The sequence below is a fragment of the Bos javanicus genome, chromosome 7 (assembly GCF_032452875.1).
Source record: "Bos javanicus breed banteng chromosome 7, ARS-OSU_banteng_1.0, whole genome shotgun sequence".
In the NCBI taxonomy this organism is placed as follows: domain Eukaryota; kingdom Metazoa; phylum Chordata; class Mammalia; order Artiodactyla; family Bovidae; genus Bos; species Bos javanicus.
The window spans coordinates 60,314,057-60,336,291 of NC_083874.1; the positions used below are offsets into that span (position 1 = coordinate 60,314,057).

The following is a 22,235-nucleotide window of genomic DNA, read 5'->3' on the forward strand; positions in this document are numbered from 1 at the left end:
ATATAAAATTAATGAGCGTTCGTTGAGCACCAGCCTCTGCGTGTCTGATGTTCTCATAGGAGGAGGACAGGCAGTCCCACCCACATTAGAAGTTTCCTCACCCGATCCCTATGCCCCGGGCACCCTGGGGGGGCTCCCAGGCCCTTACCCCACAAAAAGGCCTTGGAGGCCCCTCATGTGCTGCTGAAGTCTTAAGGCCTGGAGAACAGACTGCAGGGGCCACAGGGAAGAGCCACCCCCCAGGGAGGAGAAGCGGCTGCTGAAAAGGCATCAGCACGCGCTGGCACGGGAAGTCTATTTTCCATGTGTCTGGAACCAGGCCGAAGCTTCCTAGGGTAATTTTAACCAGTATCCACTCTAGAACAATACCAAAAAAGGTAAGTTACTTGCCAGCCCAGACAGGCACATACCTAACCACTGCCCTTTCATGAATTAGACCCTGAAAACATTCAGAACGAAGGCTGCTTTAGGCACTGAAGTTTGAGCACCCAAGTATTCTACATTGGCGGTTGGCCGTCTTCTCAAAATTAACTCTAAAGTGCCAGCTATTCTTACCTTCAGAAAACACCGCCTGAGCCCCTCAGCTGTCTTCAGAGAGCCTAGGTATTTTTAGCCCCTAGAACAGCTGATTCAGGATTTGCTGCAGGGGCTAGGAGGGCACAGGAGGATTTGATTGCAAGGGTCTAATGGATGGGGTCAGGCAAGGGATTAGCATCCAGGGGTTAGAAGCTAGCAGGGCCTTTAGGACAAGTGAGTCCATACAGCCTTTTTTTTTTTTTTTTAAACTTTTTGACTGTACCCCACGGCATGTGGGATCTTAATTCTCCGACCAGGGATCAAACCCACACCGCCTGCACTGGAAGGCAGAGTTTAACCACTGGACTGCAGGGAAGTCCCCACACTGCATTTTTGATCAGAAAAGATTCTTGGTATAAGCCAGCAGTTCTCAAAATGTGGTCCCCATACCAGTAGCGTCAGTATCACCTGGGAACCACTGCATTAGAAACACAAAGTCTCAATCCCCTGCCCCCTGCCCCACCCCCAGCTGCACACTATCCTCCTCTGCCCCCACCCCCCTAACCCCCCTCCCCCCCACCCCCGGCAGCAAGGGCTTGTTTGCAATGGCCCATGACTTCATCAGGGAGAATCAGCCCTTGTTCACTCCTAGATAGGTTTCTACTAATAAAGCTCCAATAACGTGACTGAAATAAAGGCTTATAAATGCAAAGAAAGTATCTAACTGTCCTAAATGGTAGAAAGGACTTCCTAGGTGACTCAGATGGTAAAGAATCTGCCTGCAATGTAGGAGACCCAGGTTCAGTCCCTGGGTGGGAAAAGTCCCCTGGAGAAGGGAATAGCAACCTACTCTAGTATTCTTGCCTGGAAAATTCCAAGGACGGAGGAGCCTGGCAGGCTATAGTCCATGAGGTTGCAAAGAGTCGGACACGACTGAGCAACTAACACTTAAATGGTATAAATGAATGTAGTTTTTGTAATAACCCATCTCAGTGTTGAACTCTGGGTGATGGAAAATCTTCCTCCACATTGATTGAAATCGACCTCCCACCCAGTTTTGGCTTCAGAGCCACAAGGAGCAAAAACAGTCTTGCTTTACAAAAGACAGCCTTTACTTTTCATCGCCTTGCTCGGCAAGGGGGTATGGGGAGTGCTGTCTCAGAAGATGCAGGTACAGCCCACGGCGATGGTCTCCATGACTGCGCGCTGGCGGCAGGGCCCGGGGCGTGGCGGCGGCGGGCAGAGGCGGCGCCGCACAGGCACCTGGCTGAACACGGGCACGCTCACCATGCTGCGGTCCTCCTGCATGGTGAAGGGGTTCACGCAGCCCAGACACAAGCACTGCGCCTCCGGCAGGTCTGCAGGAACGCGGCTGGGGTCATGGTTGATGCTGTGGGAACGCGGGAGAGAGCACAGGGCAGAAAGAAGGAAGATTGCGGGAAGGACAAACCGACACCCATCACCACGCCCCTGCCTTTCCTGGCCCAGGTTTCCACTGCACAGCAAGCATGTGCCATGTGGAGGACAGGCAGTGAACCTGTGGGCCTGCAGCGTCGGCATTGCCCGGGAGCCTGTTAGAAATTCAGAACCTCCCCCTACCCTAGACCTCCTGAATCAGTGCCTACATACTCATAAGATCCCCAAGAAGGTCAAGGACACAGCAAAGTAGAAGCCCGGCTTCAGAGGGTCTTTACAGACCCTTTCAGTTGCCACATTCCAGGTATGGGAGCCACTAGCAACATGGGGCTGTTCGAGCTTAAAAGAATCAAAACTAGCTCCTCAGTGACACTAGCCACGTTCTAAGCGCCCAGGAGCCACATGAGGCTAGTGGCTACCACATTGGACTTTACACTGTCACAGAAAGTCCTATGAACATACTGTTCTAGAGTCTCAAGATATAAATCATGTGGCTAAAAATCTTTGGCCTGGGTTCGTGAGTGAGGACCCCTCAGGGTCAGTCCTTTTCTTTATTATTTAATCAACACATATACACGTGGCCCCTTCTGTGTGGCAGGTGCTGTGCAGGGAAGTGGAGCTACAACCAAGGTAAGACACCACTGCTGTCCCCGAGGGGCAGCGGGTCTTGATACCCAAGCCCAGCAGTGTATCCTAACCATGTGGAGATGTAGAAATTGCCACTTGCTGGGCCTCATCCCTGGAGATTTTGATTGGATGGGGTGTGAGAATCCTTAGATGATTCTGATACAGGCACCGGGATGGTCCCATCTAGGTGAGGGATGGATGAGCACACAGCCAACTCAGCACGGCCTGAAGGTGCTGTAACCAGCGGTGTGTACAAGGCACTGCGAGCTGGAGGACATGGCATTAGGGGAAGGCCTTTCAGGCCCTTCCCTGGAGACTTGGAGAGCACAACATCAGAGCCCGGCATAGATGTCTCATTTCTTAACAAGTCAGCGGAGTAGATACGACTGTCACCTCTACGTATAGTTGAGGAATCTGAGGCTCAGAGAGGCTAAGTAACTTGCCCAAAGCCACACAGCCAGTAAAAGGCAAAGCCAGGATGCACACCTAAGCCTCTGAATCCAACGTCTTCACTCTTGACAGGGAGAGTGGGCAGGGCATCCCCGCCAGCCCCCAACACAAAGCTTTCCCATGGCTGCCTGGCCTGGCCTACCTGTAGCCCCAGGGTGACAGACTCCTCTTGTTGGACAGCCACAGCTGCAGGTTGACCTCGCACTTCCTCCTGGCCGGCTCAGAGCTGTTCCTCAGCTGCGCCACCATTTCCGCTAGGTTTCTCTCATATTCCTCCATGCGGGCATAGGGCTTTGCCCGGGACACCAGGTCCAGTGGCAACTGGTGAGGCCCAGGGGCCAGGGTCCCAGGCCGCCCTGGCCCCTTTCTCTTGCCTTTGGGGTTCCTGGGCTGGCCCAGCCCCAGGAAGATGGAGATGGTGAGAAGGAACAGCTGGGAAGGAAGGCCACAGGTCAAAGGTGGGAGAGACAGGTCACTGCCTAGGCCAAGACTCAGGGCACAAGGAAGGAGGAGGGAAGAAGAAAGGCCCCTAGGGGAGCCACCTGTCAAGCCCTGGCCTGGTCCCACCAGCCCACCACACCTGTATTGATACATGTGCATGCCGCATTCATCACTAAATCCTGTTGCACCTCTTAAAAACCTCCCCACCCATCCACTTCTCTACCTGCACCAACCTGTCACTTTCCTGGACAGCTCAGCAGCCTCCTACCTGGTACTCCATATCTCCCCATCTCCCCCTGGCTCCTTCCGATCAGTTCTCCACACCTGCCCAATGATAGGTTGGAATGCCAACCTACTAACATCACCTCCCCAGGCCAGACCTCTGCTGTGTTCTCCCTCCTCAAATCACACCTGGTTTCCTCTTGCACCCATGCTTCAGCCTCAGGCCTTCTCTCGAACCTTCCTCTTCTCGCACAAGGACTTCACACAGGCTGCTTCCTACAGTCACCCCACATGTCTTGGCTCCAGTGTCACTTCCTTAGGGAGCCCTCTGTGGACCTTCTTGAGCTCTCAGCACCCCATGCCTCCTTCATGACTACTGTCTTCCAGTGTACATGTGATCCTTTCACAAGTCAGGCCCCCACTAAGCACAGGCTCCGTGAGAGCCAGCACTCTATCCGTTTCCACATACTGCCTTGTCCCCCATGTCTGCACGATACTGGGCATTAGGTATTCAGTGAACATTTGCTGAGTGAATGAATGCCTGCCACCAGCCCTGCCCGTCTGCAGCTTGCAATCTGGCAAGGAAAGCAGATGATGAAGAAGAAACAAGCACCTAAGCCTCGCTAGCAGCAGGGTGAGGATGGGGCCACACAGCGTGTGGTCAGAGACACACAGGGACACCCGCTTAGCCTGGTGGCAGTGGGGTGGTCTTGCAAAGCCTTTCTGGGGAAGGGGGCAAGTCTGGTGAGGTTTGAAGAATAAGACAGAGGCAGATGTGCGCAGAGGGAGCCTAAACATGGTGTAGAGGTGGGGGAGGGAACCGTGTGAGAGGAACTTTCAGTGGCTTAAAACTTTGCTGAAAGGAAACAGTGGGGCTGAAATAGAGTGGACAGGAGGTGAGGGCAGGAGATGAAGTTGGTGATGTGTGCCGTTCACGGCCAAAGACCCCTGATGAACTCCATGACACTGGTTCTCCACTCCTCCACGCCCCAACCATCTGCCTTCCCGACCCCTTGTCCCCCCCCCCACCCGCTGCTGTCCACTCCTCCCTGCACAACAAGCAGCATCAGGAAAGCCTCTCATTCACCTGGGAGAGGACCTGGGTGCCCAGCAGAATGCAGACTCCACAGGAAGCTGGGAGAGGACGGCCAGGACTCGGGTGGGAGTCAGGGCTGGTCAGAAGGGAGAAGCCTCCAGAGGGGACTTCATCTCCTCCCTGAGCCTACCTGCCCTGTACCCCTCACCCCGCCACCCGCATGGCCCATGCTGATCTCTCCTGCCTACCCAGCCAGTCTTGACCCTTGCAAACAAGTTTCAGCAGAGCCCCTCTTGGTAGAACCATTTCTTGGCACCAAATCCATGACAGATTCAAGTCACTGGTACAGAAAGACATCTCCCTAACAATAGGCTTTCTCATCTGAGCTGCTCACATGGCATTCTTAAACCCTGGCTCTCCACTCAGAGAAATTCAGAAGAGAACCCATCTCCCTCCATCCGTTTATAGATGGGAAACAGAGAAACAGAAGGACCTGCCCAAGGTCACACAGCCTGGATCTCAGGACAGAGAGATTCTGGAAAAACCCCGATAACTGAGATTGCCAAGATCTCCTCAGTTGCCTTTGGCCTGAAAGGGCCTTGGTGTAGTGAGACTGCACCCAGCTCAGGAGCCGGAGCCGCTGGCCATGGCTGCAGGCTCTGAGACCAGTCTCTGTTTCTCTCTCGTCCTGGGGGACAGGACAGAGGGAGAACTCGCCTCTGCAGATTCCAAGCCAAACAGAGGTGGCCATTAATCAATGGAGAAGAAGTAAAAAAAACACTCAGGCCCTAAAAAGGAGTGGGGGTGGGGTGGGGAATCGCCACGTACCAGGTTATGCGGCCAGTCCATCCTGCAAGCCAGGCGATCAGCCTGCAGCTGCCGCCCGCCTGGAACCCCAGATGCCTCCGCCACGAGAATGGCAGCAACAGGACTCAGCGCAGCAATTATAGCTCGTCAGGGGGTTGCCGGGGGAGTGGGTGGGTGGGCTCGTCATCGCCTGGGAACCTTGGGCTCCCAGCTGGCGGGCCTGGCGCAGTGGCAGGCGGTGAGGGGCGTGGGGGCAAGCCAGGAGCCGGGCTGAGGTGCCCAGGGGCTGTTGACTGAGGGACAATGCCCTGTGTGTCTGGTGGGGCTCTGGCGGGTGGCACCTCCGCCTGTGGCCTGCGGCTGGCCGCCCAGCCAGCACCCACAGGGCTACCTAAGACAATCAGCTTCGTTAGTTTGGGGGATGGCAAGGGGGCGAGGGTGGAGGAGGGACAGGCTGTCCGTTGGTCAGGACAGCAAATGTCCTCGGAGCACGCTGGCCAGGAGCAGGACACAGGCCCCATCTCCCAGGGAGACAGCCTCAGGCACCCCGGCCTCAGCCAGCCCCAGGTGAGCTCAGAGGCCCTCGGCACCCCCATAGCTCCCAGGCAGGGAAACTGAGGCCAGAGTGAAGAAGGGACTTGTCTAGGATTATACAGTGAGTGAGGGATGCCAAAGCCAGGATTCATACCTGGTCTCCGGGCAGGGCTTTATCCACCCCCCATGTTGCTTTTCTTGGCATATTTTCTGCACAGTTCAAGCTTGCTGTGAACATGTTTCTGAATCTGTGTGCTCTCACGAGGGCCAACTCCATGAGGTCCGTGAGGACTTGATGGCTGGTTGTCCCAGCCTTCTGGATGCAATGCTCCCCCTCATGTAGAAAAGGTCTCCACTCCAAGGGCCTGTCTCTGCGTGGCTGCTTGTGACTTCCATCCTCTCTCAGCCTCAGTTTCCTTCTCTGTAAAATGGGAGCCGTGCCCAAGAATCAGTGGTGGCCTGGCCCATTTCTCCTGGAAATCTTTCTGAGTCTCATTTCCCCTGTGTCTAGAACAACCTCTAGGGGTTGTTACTAGGAGTAAGGGAAATAAGCCACATTCAACAGCTGACACAGTGCCTGGCATGTAGCATGTGCTCAATAAACATAGCTGTTTATTATGAAGACTATCACTGTACAATAACAGTGTAATTGTTCTTGGGAACATTCAGTTCAGTTCAGTCGCTCAGTCGTGTCCGACTCTTTGCAACCCCATGAATCACAGCACGCCAGGCCTCCCTGTCCATCACGAACTCCCGGAGTTTACTCAAACTCATGTCCATCGAGTCAGTGATGCCATCCAGCCATCTCATCCTCTGTCGTCCCCTTCTCCTCCTGCCCTCAATCCCTCCCAGCATCAGAGTCTTTTCCAATGAGTCAACTCTTCACATGAAGTGGCCGAAGTATTGGAGTTTCAGCTTTAGCATCAGTCCTTCCAATGAACACCCAGGACTGATCTCCTTTAGAATGGACCAGTTGGATATCCTTCAGTCCAAGGGACTCTCAAGAGTCTTCTGCAGCACCATAGTTCAAAAGCATCAATTCTTGCTGTTCTATTTAGCATTAGAGCAAGCACAGTTCTCATGGCCCAGCCAACTCTCCTTTCTACCTCTTTGGGCCCACCCTCCTGGCTGAGAGCTTTGGACCTCATGGGCTCTGGCCAAAATTTCATGAGCTTAGGTAACCCCAGGGTCCTCTTGTCTAAGAATCATGTGCTGGATGTACCTGGTCTGGGTCTCTCCCCTCAAGTGAGCAGCCCAGCTGAATGTGAGCAAGCAAGCTCCCCTGAGGAGGAGGTGAAGGGGGTGTGAAGACCACAGGGGAGGAACACAGACAGCACGCTCCAGGACTACACCGTCCTATTGGGGCCACTCGTGGCCATTTACAGGAATCGCCAAGGGGAAGAACGCAGGGTGCAAGGCGCTCCTGAATGTCACAAGATTAATCTGTCCGGGGCAGGTTTCCACAGCATAACTGAGAAGCTGGCTGAGGCTCGAGCTCATGAGAGATACCACCATATTTGGTCAAATACTAGACAGGGCTCTATTCTATCACTGGAAACTCCAGAGGGAGGGGGACTCTGAAAATACCTCCTCAAGCAACAAAGGCCCCCAGTCCCATCCCAGGCTGCCCCAGCCCCAACACCACTGTCCTTTGGACGTGTGAAACAGCCAGCATGAGGCGGCAAAGGATGGGGGCAAGCTGATTGTAACCTATGCAGCCTTCTTGCTGCCCTTCTGCTGCTGCTGGTGGTGGGGTCCCACAGATATGCAGCTGGGGGGGCCCTCCCTGCATCCACAGAAAGGGAGAAATTAAAAGATGGGGATTGGGCTACAAGGGGGTTCCTCAGCTTCTCAGGACCCCTGAAACCACCACACTCTTCTTGCCTGCCAGCAACACACACTGCGGGCTTTCATCTCCCAAAGACAGGGCTTGGCTGCCTCAGCTTCCAACTTCGCAGATTCCAGGGTCCCGGCCCCAGAGTTCTAATGAGGCAGTCCCAGGAATCTGCACCTTACCAAGGCCCCAGTCAGGGAACTACAGGGCTCCTCACCCATCACCTGCCCCACAGGGAGACCAAGGCCCAGGGAGGGACAGGCCTTACCCAAGCTCACACAGCATTTTGGTGCACAGCTGAGTAAGGCTGGTTCGAGCACAATTTATTCTCCTAATTCTTAAGCAGGGGGCCTGGATTCAATCCCTGTTCAGGGAACTAGATCCCACATGCTGCAACTAAGAGTTCACATGCTACAACTAGAGATCCCACATGCCACAACTAAGACCTGATGCAGGCAAATAAATAAATTCAAATACTTTTTAAAAAGACAGAGAACCGAGAAGCCAGGCCAGTCCTTCTGGTGGCCCCAGAGAGGGGAGGGGGATCTGTGGATACTTAAGCAGGTACAGTGAGGAGTCAAGGATGGACCCAGTCACCATCATTGGGTTTCCCATTCCTGGGCCAGCTCAAGCCAGGAAGCAGGCCCGTTCTTCCAACTTTGGTTTCTAGAAACCACTGAGAGGTCATCAGACCTAAAGGATATCCTGAGGATGAACCCTGGCTGATCCCTGAGGGACCTTACCCTGCAGGTCAGAGCCAAGCGTGAAGGAGGCATGATAACAGAGACCCCACAGGGACCCCTTAGGTCTTTTCTCACAGTCAGTAATCAATACAGGGGAATGAGGGAAGGGCTACATGGGCTGGAGAGCAAGGGGCAGGAAATGGTCGTGCTCAGAGCTACCAGGTCCCTCGGAGGCCGCCCAGCTAGAAGCGTTCTGTACTCACCGCCAGGTGGCACCACCAGAAAGCCAGATGTCCCCGAGGAGCAGGCACACCCTGGCAGAACTTTCACGCCAGCCACTCCTTTTCCCTGGATGAAAACAAGGGAACCAGGTAAGTAAAAGTCTTGTGCCTGCCATGGCCGCCAGAGCAACCCTAGCGTTGATGAGGACCAGTGCCCGGGACACCTTCCAGATCAGAGCAGGAACTGCATGACATACAACCAGCCAGGAGTGAGGGGGCAGGGGCCAGGTGGTGGCTTCTGTCTGCTGTGTGAGTGGCTGCCTTTACTTGGAGCACCTACCATGTGTTAGGCCCTAGGCCTCTGGCACCAGGACAACGTAATCTTCAGGAAAACAATAAGTAATAATAGCTGCTGCTTAATTCTACTTACTTAGACTACCTGCATGCATGCACGCTCAGCCGCTCAGTCACGCCCAACTCTTGCAACCCCACGGACAGTAGCCCATCAGGCTCTTCGGTCCATGGGATTTCCCAAGCAAGAATACTGGAGTGGGTTGCCATTTCTTCCTCCACTTAGACCACCTAGTACAGTGATAAGTCTTTCATGTGCATTGTGGTTGTTTGTTTTTTAATCTTTTGGCCACACTGCTCAACATATGGGATCTTAGTCTGCCGACCAGGGATTGAACCCGCGCTTTCTGCATTGGAAGCATGGAGTCTTAACCACTGGACCACCAGGGAAGTACCACATGCACTGCTTTATTAAATCCTTCCAACCACCCTGTGGTGAAGTCTTAATTTGATCCTGAATCTACTGATGGGGAAACTGAGGCTCAGAGAGCCCAAAGTCACAGAGGATTCAAAGCAGATTTGATTCCTATGCATTCTATTTCCTGCTGTGCAGGAAGGAGAGGGACATCACAGTCAGCAAGGAGGCAAGAGTGTCCAAATGGTCAGCTGGTCACTGAGGAGGGTCTATGCTTGCCTCAGCCACACCTTGACATCATCAAACCAGATCGTGCATGTTGGGGTGGTCACTGAACCCAAGACCAAACACAGTCCTCATAGGGCTCTAAGAGTTCCCAGGCTATGGGTCTGGCGCCCAGCAATATTCCTGGCTCATAGCAGGCATTCACTAAATACCTGATGCATTCAATCCAAACAGCTATGTATATGTGACACAGGGTGGTAATGCTGGGGTGGAGCATGGGAGGCCAGAGCAGCAGGGAACCAGAGGAGGAGATGCAGCCCAGGAGATCAGAGTTCAGAGGCTGACAGACCTGAGTTTTAATTCTGCCTCTGCCACTTCAGAGCTGTGTGACCTCAGGGAAGTTACTTGACATCTCTGAACTTAGTTTCTCATGCACAGTAGAGATAATAGTAACTTGGCTCTCAGTGGATGGTTGTGGGGACCAAATGAGATAATGCATGTTATAGCCCTTAGCAGAGCACCTGACAAAAGCAAGCCCTTAATCAGTGACAGCTGCAGTTGTCACTGTGATTATTAAAACAAGTTTTGACTTGGGCCTTCCAAAGAATGCTTCTGGGGACCTCCCCGGTGGTCCAGTGGCTAAGACTTCGCCCTCCCAATGCAGGGGGCCCAGGTTTGATTCCTGGCCAGGGAACTAGATCCCACATGCTGCAACTAAGAGTTTGCATGCTGCAACCAAAGATCCCACATGCCACAACTAAGACCTGGTGCAGCTAAATGCATAATTTTTTTCTAAAAAAGGTTGCTACCTAGGATGTTCCTGGGTAGGAAGGGCATCGTGATAGGGGGACAAGGATAGAACCAGCAGAAGAATGCAGAGGTCCCTGTTCCCTGAGGGCCCACCCTGGAGCCTCGGCTGAGCCAGGAAGGCCTGTGGGATTCAGTGTAGAGATTTGCCCAAGTGGACCCAGTAAGGTCAGGGGAGGCAGGAGGAGACGAGCAGGCGCCTCTGCTGCAAGATGGAGGGGGCTGTGGCCAAGAGGGCGCATCCTCCACTGGAGGTCTTGGCTCTCCTGCCGAGCTGCCCACCCCATCCCCCACCCTCTCGGGGTAGGAGTTCTTCTCCCAGGCCCATATTTGCACAAATGCCTCCCTCACTGCTCGCTTCAGGGCCCCAGCCAAGAGGCACTATTTTAAGCTCCCTGGACGGGAACGCTGTTGGTGGGAACAGACCCAGCCAGAAAGCTCCCAGTTCTCAAAAAAGGGCAAGGCCTGGGTGAATGGGCGGCCACTGGGATATGCAGAAGGCCCACCACGTCCACATGACCCTCTGCCCAGGCCAGGAGCCAATGCCTCCGTTTCCAGGGGCAGTCAAGTAAACGTGAGTGGAGGCAGGGTAGGATTCTAAGAGTGGGCTTGTGCTCTGGGACTGGGTGGCCAAGGCCACTCTTCCACCCAGGATCCAGCCTTGAAAATGTCAAGTTTGTGTTTCTGGGTTGCAGATTGACACTGGGGAATATCTTGTGTTAGCCCTTACTAGTGTAAGAGCTCCTTTCAAAGCATCTTTGCTGGACACCTCCAGTGTAGGGCAATCATTTGTCTCTGAGATTGCACATCCCACTTTTCAGAGCTTTAGTTGTTGAAAATAACAGCGATAAAGGTTTTGCCTTTCATTATACTTCAGTCTCCTCCTATCACGCAATAGGGTGTAGTGGTAATTGCAGACTTCAGAAATGGTGCTTGAACACTTGCTTGCCAAGTCCATTTTTTTCTCTAACTTCATTGAGCCTCAGTTGCCTCATAGGGTTGTTAAAATGGCTTTATCATAAAAATTATGATTTGCCCAGCATACAATAGATACTTAAGATTTGGCTAGTTTGGGTTGCTTTTATAGTAATGTGATTGGTTTGTGTGAGACTGTGTTTGTTGTATGGGTGTTTTTGTGATATGTGTGCTATTTTTGCTTTCTGATCAGGAAGAACCAGAATAGGTTAATATTTAAAGCACAGACTTTGAACTATAGCAACTGCATCCCAGCCCCACCACAAAACAGCTGAGTCACCTCAGGCAAGTAACTTAATTCTTCTGAGCCTGTGTCCTCCTTGAGGGGAGGGAAAATTAATGGGAAAACGAACCTAAAGCACCCGGCACAGTGCGGGCTCAGTGAATGGCCATGCTACACATTATTCTGAGCTGTGCTCAATCAGGTCACACCAAACAATTCTAGAAGCACTTTCTTCTAGAACTTTTCAGCTGCCAGAGTGCCAGTAATAGCATGGACTGCCCTGGGAAAGAGTGAGCTCCCCATTAGCCGAGGTGTTTTAGTGGAGGCCAGAAGACCAGCTGTGAGGGAAATTCAAGAAAAACAGAGACTTGGGCTCTTTGAGCTTTGTAAGTTCTCTTCCAGCCCAGAGAGGTTGAGTCTGACGTCTGAGGCCTCAGGCCTCCATGCGGGGCCATCCTGCCTGCCACTACTTGCCCAGACAGAGACAGGAAGGAGCCCAAGGGGGCCTGTGAAGGATGTGGGATAAACAGCCTGTCCTCAGGGCAGATGGAGGCGCCGGGCCCCCTGCCCACCAGCATATCCTCCCCTCAGTCCCAGGGGATGTTTATACTCTGGTCAGAGTTTACAGGACGTCTGGACTTACAAAATCCAGAGTTCTGATTTCCTCCCCGCCAACTGTCAGCCCCTCCTCTTGCTGGGTGGGTCTGCACCTATTTTGGGTGGGAAGCCCCATCCTCCAGGGGAAGCAGGAAAAGGGTGAGAAATGTTCTCTTCAGTCTCCCAGAGCCTGGACCCCAGAGGCGGAGGGAGCTTGTGTTGTGGGGGATGAGCAGAGAAGGCAGTGGTGTCTCACAGCTGCTAATGGGAGAGGAGTCCTGGGAGGGAGAGGCAGGGGGAGGGGGGCACTTCCCTTGCAGCTTGGGTTCAAAGACCTGCTCCCCCCAACACAGCTAATAGTGGATGGTATTCACCAAAGTCTGACTTACATATTGGCTTCAGCTACTGGCTCAGATAGTGCTGTTTTTGTTGCCCAGGTTTTGGAGTATACCTGTATGCCCACAAATTTGTGGATGAGGTCTTGCCTGTGAGGGTTTCGTTTCAATATTGATTTGAAGAGTCATCAGGCGGAAGCTTCTTGCAGGCGTTGGACACACCTTATTCATATGTGCTTCTCAAGTGCCTGACTCTGGAGTCTGGGCCCCGCTGTGACCACGGCAGGATCTGCTGAGAAAAGAGAGAAACCCTAAGGCTACTCACTATGCAGCATTTGGGGGACAGGCAGAGACTCCAAGATCCATCACCTTCACTCTTCAGCAAGGAGCACTGATGGCCACAGCCAAGGCTTCTGTCCCCACCCTGCCTCCCTAGACCAGAAAACAGCCTGCAAAACTTGCAGGCTCTTAGAGCTGCAGTGAACTCAACCCAGGCCTCTCAACAGAAGCTCGTCCCTGTGGTCTGAGCCTCTTGGGAGACAATATTGAGAAGATGCACCAAGTAGGGGTTTGCATACCTTGTCTGGGAGGCTCTGTAAGTTTCTAGGAGCTGTGACCTTCAAGGTAGGAGCAAGGAAGAGCCTTAAGAAGTCTTGAGAAGGGTTTGTTCCCTTCATTTAACACATATATACTGAGCACCAACTATGTACCAGGCATTGTTCTAGGCACTGGGTGTACAGCAGTGAACAGTTAAAACATTTCCTGAGCTCATATTCTTTTAGAGGATGGTAGAGGTAACAGTATCAACATTTTAGGACAAGCCTGTGACTTAGGGTCTTGCTGGGCCCCTCTCTTCTCAGTCCCCTGTACCTCCTGTATCCGTGGGAACTCCTGCATCTCCTGGGAAGCCCATGACCTCAGCCCTCAGGGCATGTGGAGGAAGGTACAATGTCTCCAGAATGTGAAATCTTGCCAAATTTCCATTGGAAGGTCAGTTCTCATAAATACTGTATTTGTGGGGAAAGAGGAAGAAGTGCCTAGCGTGGAATCTATTTCCAAAGTCTGGTTCCCAGGAAAGAAGCCCCATCCATTCTTCTGCTGTTAGAAGATAGGCCAAGCTTTCTGACCCTGGGAGCCGGAGGTGGTCCAGGCCTAGCACCCAGGCAGATGCTGCAAGCAGTTGGCTAGTGGTAACAGTGATACCCGTCTCAACTGGTCACACTCTACAGTTTACAAAGCACATTTACATCTGGGGCTTTATTTATTCCTGGCATCAATCCTATGTAAATGTAAGATTTTCACAGGAGCTCTCATAAGTAGGCAGAACAGTGAAAATTCAGATTTTTCCCTAAGATCTCTGCTTAATTACCCTACTGTGCTATCTGAAATGCTCATTTCCAAGTTAACACAGATGACTGAAAACACCAGAAACTAGACTTCTACATTTAACAGGAGGTTATACATTAAAAGAATAAAAAGAAAAAAAAAAAGATTTTCACAGGAGTTGAAACTGAGGCCCAGGGAAGGGAAATAACCTGCCCATGTTCATATAGTAGGTAAAAGGGTGGCAGAGCTTGAGATGAAAGGCCGGGCTCCCAAAGCCGCTTTTGACCCCCACCCAACCCTAACGTTTGCCCCAGTTAGGGAATGAGCACTGTATGTAGGCTGTGGTTAGAAGTGGGCACCCTGTCATTAGGCAGTGCACACAGAGCACCAAAAGCCATCCAGGTCATTTCTGACACAGCCTGGCTATGCTCTACGGACAAACCTACGTTCGAGGGAAATGCGTCTGAAGAGAGGGCTCGGTGCCCAAGGGATATGTTTTCTGAGTCAGCGCTGGAAAGAGTTCAAAGGTCAGGCTAACCGTGATCTCCATCCATCCTACCCCCCACCTCCACATCATGTGCTCTTGGAAAAAACTGGTTTTGGCTCTTCAGTCAAGGAGTCACATAACTATGTCCATAATTTTTTGTCTTCCATATTGGGATTCCTTTGCATTCTATCTTATTATCTCAACCACAGAGCCAGCTCTGACCCTGTCATTCCAGAATCACTTACGAATCTTGTTTTTAGACCATTTCTTAGAATCACAGGCTCAAGGGGACCTTGCACGTCATTTTGCTGGCGTCTCAGTGATACTCCTATCAGACGTTCCCAGTTTCTTATTAGTCTCTACTTCCTTTAAAAATGTCTATCTCCCCAGTTCTTCCATCTGCTGATGACAAATTTGCTCTTGAGAATACAAAGAATAAAGCTGATATCTCTCTCTGGGACAAGTAGTATCAGTCAGGATGGGCCAAGTTGTGCTGCAGTAACAAGTAATGCTCTCGGAGGCTTGGCCCAGGAAAGGCGCCTTTCTCATCTACACATCCTATGTAGGCTGCCTGAGTGGGCTCTGCTCATCAGAATCACTCAGCAACACAGTGTGGTGGAAGTTTCATCATGATACTTGCTTCCACAAGCACCATAATTGGATCAAAAGTATACAGGCAGTGGATTTACAAAGATCAATGACAGGTTCTGGAGTCTTGGCTCCAACCACTTATTTTCTTCAAGCAAATTATTTCATCTCTTCAAGGTTCTGTCTCTTATCTATAAAGTGAGGATCATGAGAAAGTACCTATCTCGCAGATTTGCTATGAGATTAACTGAGAGGATGGATGTAAACCCTTGGCCCAGAGTCTGGTTAATAGAAAGAACTCAATAAATGTCAGTTATATATAATGTTACCATGGAATTATGTTAACTGAATAGTGCCTACCAGCTCCAGACAGAACAGTGGTTCTTTCCACTATTCCTCATGTTGACCAGTTTGAATTCCTTTGAAGAGTTTTTTTTTATGATGCAAGTCATTTTCACACTATTTTTAATGTACTTTATCTCATGAGAGAGGCCCTTAAGGGTTCAAAGCTGAGGCACAAAAGGATACATCCATGTGTCTTTCCAACCCCAACCAATTTATCCAGTTCAAGGTACATTACCAAGTCCTTTTGATGAATCCAGAGAAGAGAAGTAAAATCTGGAGAATTCTTTCTTGAGTTACAACCCTGTGGTAGAGAAACACAGCAGTCAAACTATAGAATGTCAGTGTGACAAGAGACTTTTAAAACAAGAAGGTCTCATCATGACCTCTCTTTTACAGAAGGGTAAACACAAGTCCAGAGAGGGAAGGGGACTGACACAGCAGTTCAGTGTCATAGCTGAGACCAGAACGCACTTCCTTCAATCCCAGCCTTAGGGCTTTCCACACATCACATAAGGGAACAACATTCTCTACCACTGGGCAAGGAGTGGGGCAGATATCTCGGAATTATAGCTTGTCCTCATTTCACAGAGTTGTGCTCTGATGGAGTTGTAAAGTTAAGAACTTTATAAACATTACCTTATTAAGGCTTCTTGGAAACCCAAAGTCACAGCTCCTCTGGGTCATGGGACATGCGTTGAGCATCCAGTGAACAAACAAAGGGTAACGTTACATTTTTCACTTCGTTTAGGAAACCTGGCTTCTAATTATAGGATTTGTTTAATAATCCCCGGTGGTTTACAAAGGCTTGGAGTCAGCCTGCAGTCCTGAGGGCTGCTGAGGAGTGTCAGATGTGGAGACACAGGCGGGGTGAGGGTAGGGAGCAGGGAGGGGGCCTCTGTGGCAAAGGGGAGAGATGGATAAGCAAAGTCAACTTAAGCCGAGGCCTGGAGGGGACTATTAAAGTAATTTCGCCTAATCCCACCAACCATGTTGCTCCCATCTGGAAATTATCTCCAATAACTGCCCTCTGTTACCATAACCCTTTCATACAGGGGCAGTGAACCTGAACTTGCTCTGTGGCAAGCAGGTGAAACAATGAGCACACTGCTCTTGGCTTCTACAAAAAACTGACCCCTTTCATTAGCAGTCATGATTAGTGCCCTTCTCCTTGGGGAAACATGGACTAAGAGTTGGTTTGATCTCCATGGTTATTTAAACAAATATATTTTAAGTAAGTTATTTTCAAAAATAAATCTTTACAAATTTTATAAAGTACTACATACTAATATATTCTATCTTCTTAACACACAAAAAAAGAAATTAGATAGAAATAAAAATATAAGTCCTTATAATTATAATAACTGTATATATAATAGAATATAGAATATAACTAAACCCCTTTAGTTAAATTCATCACCTCAGTGCAAATCAGGAAAAAAAAATCAAAAACAGAAAACTACAATGAAGTAAGACAAAATCACCCAAATTCCCATATTCTTGCAAACATCTAACAGTGTATTTTCACACACATGTGCAACCATACACACACTCACATGTGTCACAGGCAGTTCCTTTGCACCATTCAGGTTGTGGTTACTGTGGCCCAATTGCTCCTCAGACTTTAAATGTTCAAGGCCTCATATGCCAGTAAGCCCACAAAGCAAAGCACAATGCAGCCGTTCTCCCAGAGGCTCTTACCACCATTCTCTTACACACCCTGCTGCTGCTACTGCTGCTAAGTTGCTTCCGTCGTGTACGACTCTGTGTGAACCCATAGACGGCAGCCCACCAGGTTCCCCCATCCCTGGGATTCTCCAGGCAAGAACACTGGAGTGTGTTGCCACTTCCTTCTCCAATCCAGTGGTCCCCTAACCCTTACAGGTGTCTTGGGGGTATAGACAGTCATGAGCCCCACCTGGTGCTATATCAATGTGTCGACCATGATAGAAGGATATGACTGTCCAAGCAGAAGCTGCTCCTGGTGAGTTGCATCCAGAACTGTGGGTCAAGTTCACAATTCCCAAAGGGCCTACAGAGTTGAAAGCTAATATTCTCCCTAGACCAGGGAAGGGCTCCAAGCCAACTGCCTAGGGCCCTTCAACAGGGCAAATCTGTCCCATTTTCCAACAGCATTCATATGCCAGAGAGTCACAGAAATTTCAAAGGACTGTACCACACCATTGCCCCTCCCCTACAGCCGCTCCCTCCCCGGTGATCAGCACAAAAGATTTGTTAGGTCCCTCTCTCCCTGCCTTTCCCAGAAATACTCCCTTCGGGCAGTTCATAATGACCCTCTGTCCTGCTCTGTGGACTAAGGCAAGTCGAAACACAAACCTAACCTCCAGGAGGGCATCTTGCTACATCCACACTTACTCCTCCACACAGATACGTCATTTATTTTGTTATGGTAAAAATGCACAACATAAAACTGAACATTTTAACTTTTTTAAGTGTACAATTAAACAGCATTAAGTACATTCACAGTGTTGTGCAATTATCACCACTATCCATTTCCAGAGCGTTTTCATCATCCCAAACAGGAACTCTACAGCCATTAAACATTAACTCCCCATCTTCTTCCCCCCAGGCCTGGCAACCACTATTCTTTCTGTCTCTATGACTTTGTCTCCTAGATACCTTATATAAGTGGAATCATACAGTATTCATCCTTTTTGTATCTGATTTATTTCACTTAGCATAATGTTGTCAAAGGTCACCCACGCTGTTGCATGTACCATAATTTTGCTCCTTTCTATGGCTGAATAACATTACATTGTATGCATGAACCACATTTTGTTTATTCACTTATCCATTTATGGACACTTCAGCTGTGTTCACATTTTGGTTATTGTGACTAATGCTGCTACAGAGGTCAGTGAACAAGTGTCTAAGTATCTATGGGTTTTGGTGGTGGTGATAATTATTATTATTATCATAGCCATCCATCCTGAAGAGTGTGAAGTGGTATCTCATTGCAGTTTGGCAAACACATCATTTTACTTAAATGGTATTATTCCATATATCTTCTTCTATACTGTGATCTTTAGCCTCAGTAATATGTTGTGGGCCGCTATCTATAAAATATTTTTGAGGGACTTCCCTGGTGGTCCAGTGGCTAAGACTCCATGTTCCTAATCAGGAACTAGATCCCACATGCCGCAACTAAGAGTTTGCATGCCATAACTAAAGATTACACATGCCACAGTGAAGATCCCACGGCCACAGCTGAGACCAGGCACAGTCAAATAAGTAAGTGAAATAAATATTTTAAAATACATGTATTTTTTAAAAATTGGTTTGATGACAATTATAAGCAGTTCTTCACTAATTGTTTATTACCTCTCAGAATCAAACTCGGTCAATGAAACAAAAGTTGTATGCTCATCACAGAAACATACGAGCTTGATTTTCAATGTTCGAAAACATGTTTCCCAAATGCTCACCTCTGAGCTCTGCCTTTGGGCCAAATTAGCATCAAATAAGGGCTAGGGGTCAGGGACAGGTTGGGGTGAGAACATGAGGTGTGAGATAAAGCTCACAGGATCTAAGGGCTGGAAGGGACTTGTCAAGCTGTCGTTCAGTCTGTTAGCTGTCCTGGTAAAGTGATGAGTTCTCTGACCCATCAATTTATCAAGATACCCCATTAGTACATCTCTTCCTTGAGTAAATCCACTGACTCAAAAAGTCCTTCCTGGGACTTCCCTGGCAGTCCAGTGGTTAAAGCTCTGTGCTCTGGGGGTGAAGGTTCAATCCCTGGTTGGGAACTAAAATCCCACATGCCCCCGCCAAAAAAAGTCTTTGGGAGGGATTGGGGGCAGGAGGAGAAGGGGACGACAGAGGATGAGATGGCTGGATGGCATCACTGACTCGATGGACGTGAGTCTGAGTGAACTCCGGGAGTTGGTGATGGATAGGGAGGCCTGGCATGCTGCGGTTCATGGGGTCGCAAAGAGTCGGACACAACTGAGCGACTGAACTGAACTGATGTAGGTCTAAACCCCATCTTCCTTCAGGTTCAACTGCACCAGTTCAACCTCTTCTTTGATCACCAATAGAGGTGGAGTAGCTTTGCTCCATTCCCGAATCTCCTGGTCTCCAGGCCCCTCCGCCTCCCACTAGGGATTACCTTGCCCCTGACAGCACACACCCTCTGAGGACAGGGAACTCACCAGACACTCTCATTCTTAGCCCCTAACAAGAAGCTGCCCTCACCTCCCCAGATGCCTCACTCTGGCCTCCTCACAAAGCCAGAGTCTCTGCTTCCCCTGGGAAGGGAGGGGTTTCATGGCTGCCTCGCCACAGTGTGGAGAGAAAAGCCACATCACACAATGGTTAATAGACATAAGGCACTAATAACTCCCAAGAGAGGGCATGAGAGCAAGCAGAAATGGTTTCCAAAATGTTTGAGACAGATCTGGGGAGACTGTATCACAAACGGCTGCCATTTAGTTAGTCTCTTGAGATATCATGGCTCCGGGACACCTCCTCTCCTAGGATCTGCCTCCAGGTCATTTCAAATACTTGCTCTGACCTCTAGTCAAAGACTTCCTGATAAAGGAAACTTGGCTCACAAGGGTGGCCGACTCATGCTTGGCCAAGCACAGAGTTCGTGAGTATTCAAATAGTGGGTCTCTCCGTGACTTACACTGATTATTTTTCTGTTTTCTTCTCCATCTTGATGTAATATCCTGATGTGACAGTAGCAGAAGTAACAGAAGCATAAATTAAGTTTCACAGCTTCCAAAGTGGACATTCCATAATTTTGATGGCTCCATCGGGCTGGCTTTATCTTTTCCCTGGGGTCCTCTGGTGGTGCTTTGGATTGTCAGACGAAACACTGAGCAGGGTAGAGGGTGGGGGTGACAAGCCTTCGTCGCCACAGTCTTACACCCCAGGGGCACACGTGTGAATGGCATCCATCTTCTTGGCTCAGGAAGGAAGCAGATGACATGAATAACAAGCCTGCTATGTGTCAGGTGTGGGGTAGATACCTGGCATTTACTGAGCACTTATTCTGGAGCCCCACAGGACTCACCCCTTCATAAGCACTGTCTGGCTTCATCTTCACAGCAACCCTGGGAGGTGAGGGCTGCTTCTGGCTCCATTTTACAGAGGAGGAAAGTGGGGGTCACAGATGTTAAACACAGTTCCCATTCCCACCCGCTGTGGGAAGCAGCAGAGGCAGTGCTCCAGACTTGGCCCATCCCCTAGGACTGCACCCCACCTGACCCTCACGGCAACACCAAAAGGCAGGCCCTGTGCTCCCCACTTCACAGAGCAGCAGCTAAACAACTGCACCCAGACCTCACAGCCAAGAAACTGCGAAGGGAGGAACAAACACAAGCTCCCGAGAAGAGATTTCTTTCCTCAGAAGGAACGAAGTCGGGGTGAAGACCCTCTTACTAGACCAGGAGCCTCTTAAGACCAGGTACAGTGTAGGGCTCAGCATGCCACACCCCTGGGGCCACCTAGCTGCCCCACGCAAGACGGCCTGAGGGAATTCTAGAGGTAATCCTGCCCCAAGAAAGGGAAGGGGAGGGCAGCAGCCCCGTGTGGGCCAGGGGTCCAGGGGACCATGAATGAGAGTCTGAATGAAGGTGACTAGGGTCCAGCCAGCCTCACCACAGAAAGGAAGCTCTGAGCAACAAGGCCACTGGGAGGAGCCCTCCACCGGCCTCAGCTCCACAGACATCTCGCTCCTCTGCCCACGGCTGCTGGCTCCACAGACATCTTCCTGGCGGTCCCTCGCCCGCACTGCAGGAGGCCTTGGGACTCACCGTCCCCAGGGGAGTCGTGCTCTCTGGGAAGAGCCAGATGAAAAGCAACTACTTTAGTAGATACATACGAAATAGGCATAGCCCTGGAAGGCAGCAAGCAGAGGCAGCGATGGAGACTAACACTATGGCCAGACAAGACTTCTCCCAGAGGTGACTTCTGAGGCCAGAAGCAGGAGGAGGAGCCAGCCATGGGAAGATTAGGGAGAGAGCACTTTTGTCAGAGAGGACTGCAATGCAAAGGCACTGAGGCATGAAAAATGTTAAGGACTGTCTAAGAGCCTCTGATGGCCAGAGTATAATGAGAAAGGGCGAAGGACAGGCATTTCTCTAGGCTAGGACTTCAGGGGAAGGAGAGCCCTAGAGGCAGGTCCTCATACTCCCTCTCCTGCCGGTCGCAGTCCCCGTGTGTGACCAGGGCAGGCCCTACCCTTCTGGGGCGCCAGCCTTCTTTGCACAATGATGCGATTGGCCCCCCAGCGTCCCAACTTTCTAGAGAGAGGATTTACTTCCTCGGGGTCACCTATCCCCTGCCATTCCCACCACCCTCTGGACCCCAGGAGTCAGGACGGGTATCTTCCCTGCCAGAGATTCCCAGAAAAAAATCTCAGCACTCCCACTCCAGCCTTGGGACACAGGGGCCAGGGGAGAGGGAGGAAATTCTCACACATAGCTTGCTCCCAGGGAGTTTGCTCATGTTCCCAGGCTGACAACTGGCAACCCTCAGAACTCTGGCCCCTACCCCCTTCCTCCTCCTCCTCTCCCTGCCTCCCGCTCTCCCCCCAGCCCCCCTTCTCCAGCTTAATGACTTCCACATGGGCCTCTGGCAGCTGGAGCCAAGCCTCCCAGCATTGTCTGAAATCTCCAAATTTAGAAGAAATATGAAAATTGTCAACCACTCCTTCCTTAGGGGGTAAAAGCAACATTCGGCACCGGGGGCAGGTCAAGGCGAGGCAGTCACGTGGCAGGCGCCTGGGCCAATGGGGGCCCCGGAGAGGACTCAGCACCCGCCTCGCCCCAACACCGGGCTCGCCTCTTCAGCTCATATAAGGTAAAAGGC

General features: G+C 50.7%; 1 protein-coding gene across 5 annotated transcripts in view; it reads right to left on the bottom strand.

Moving 5' to 3' along the window:
• Window positions 1-1,606: 1,606 nt before the first annotated feature.
• IL17B (interleukin 17B) overlaps window positions 1,607-22,235 on the bottom strand; it is a 33,173-nt gene continuing 12,544 nt past the window's right edge. The window contains exons 2-8 of one of the 5 annotated variants that reach the window (XM_061423986.1): window positions 20,047-20,324; window positions 15,637-15,702; window positions 12,710-12,944; window positions 8,830-8,914; window positions 6,204-6,470; window positions 3,152-3,441; window positions 1,607-1,906 (exon numbers count right to left, since the gene is read on the bottom strand). In XM_061423986.1, the coding sequence (XP_061279970.1) occupies window positions 1,675-1,906; window positions 3,152-3,441; window positions 6,204-6,326 (645 nt within the window). In that variant the 5' untranslated portion in view covers window positions 6,327-6,470; window positions 8,830-8,914; window positions 12,710-12,944; window positions 15,637-15,702; window positions 20,047-20,324 and the 3' untranslated portion in view covers window positions 1,607-1,674. The other 4 variants (XM_061423985.1, XM_061423984.1, XM_061423987.1 and 1 more) reach the window with 4 other exon arrangements.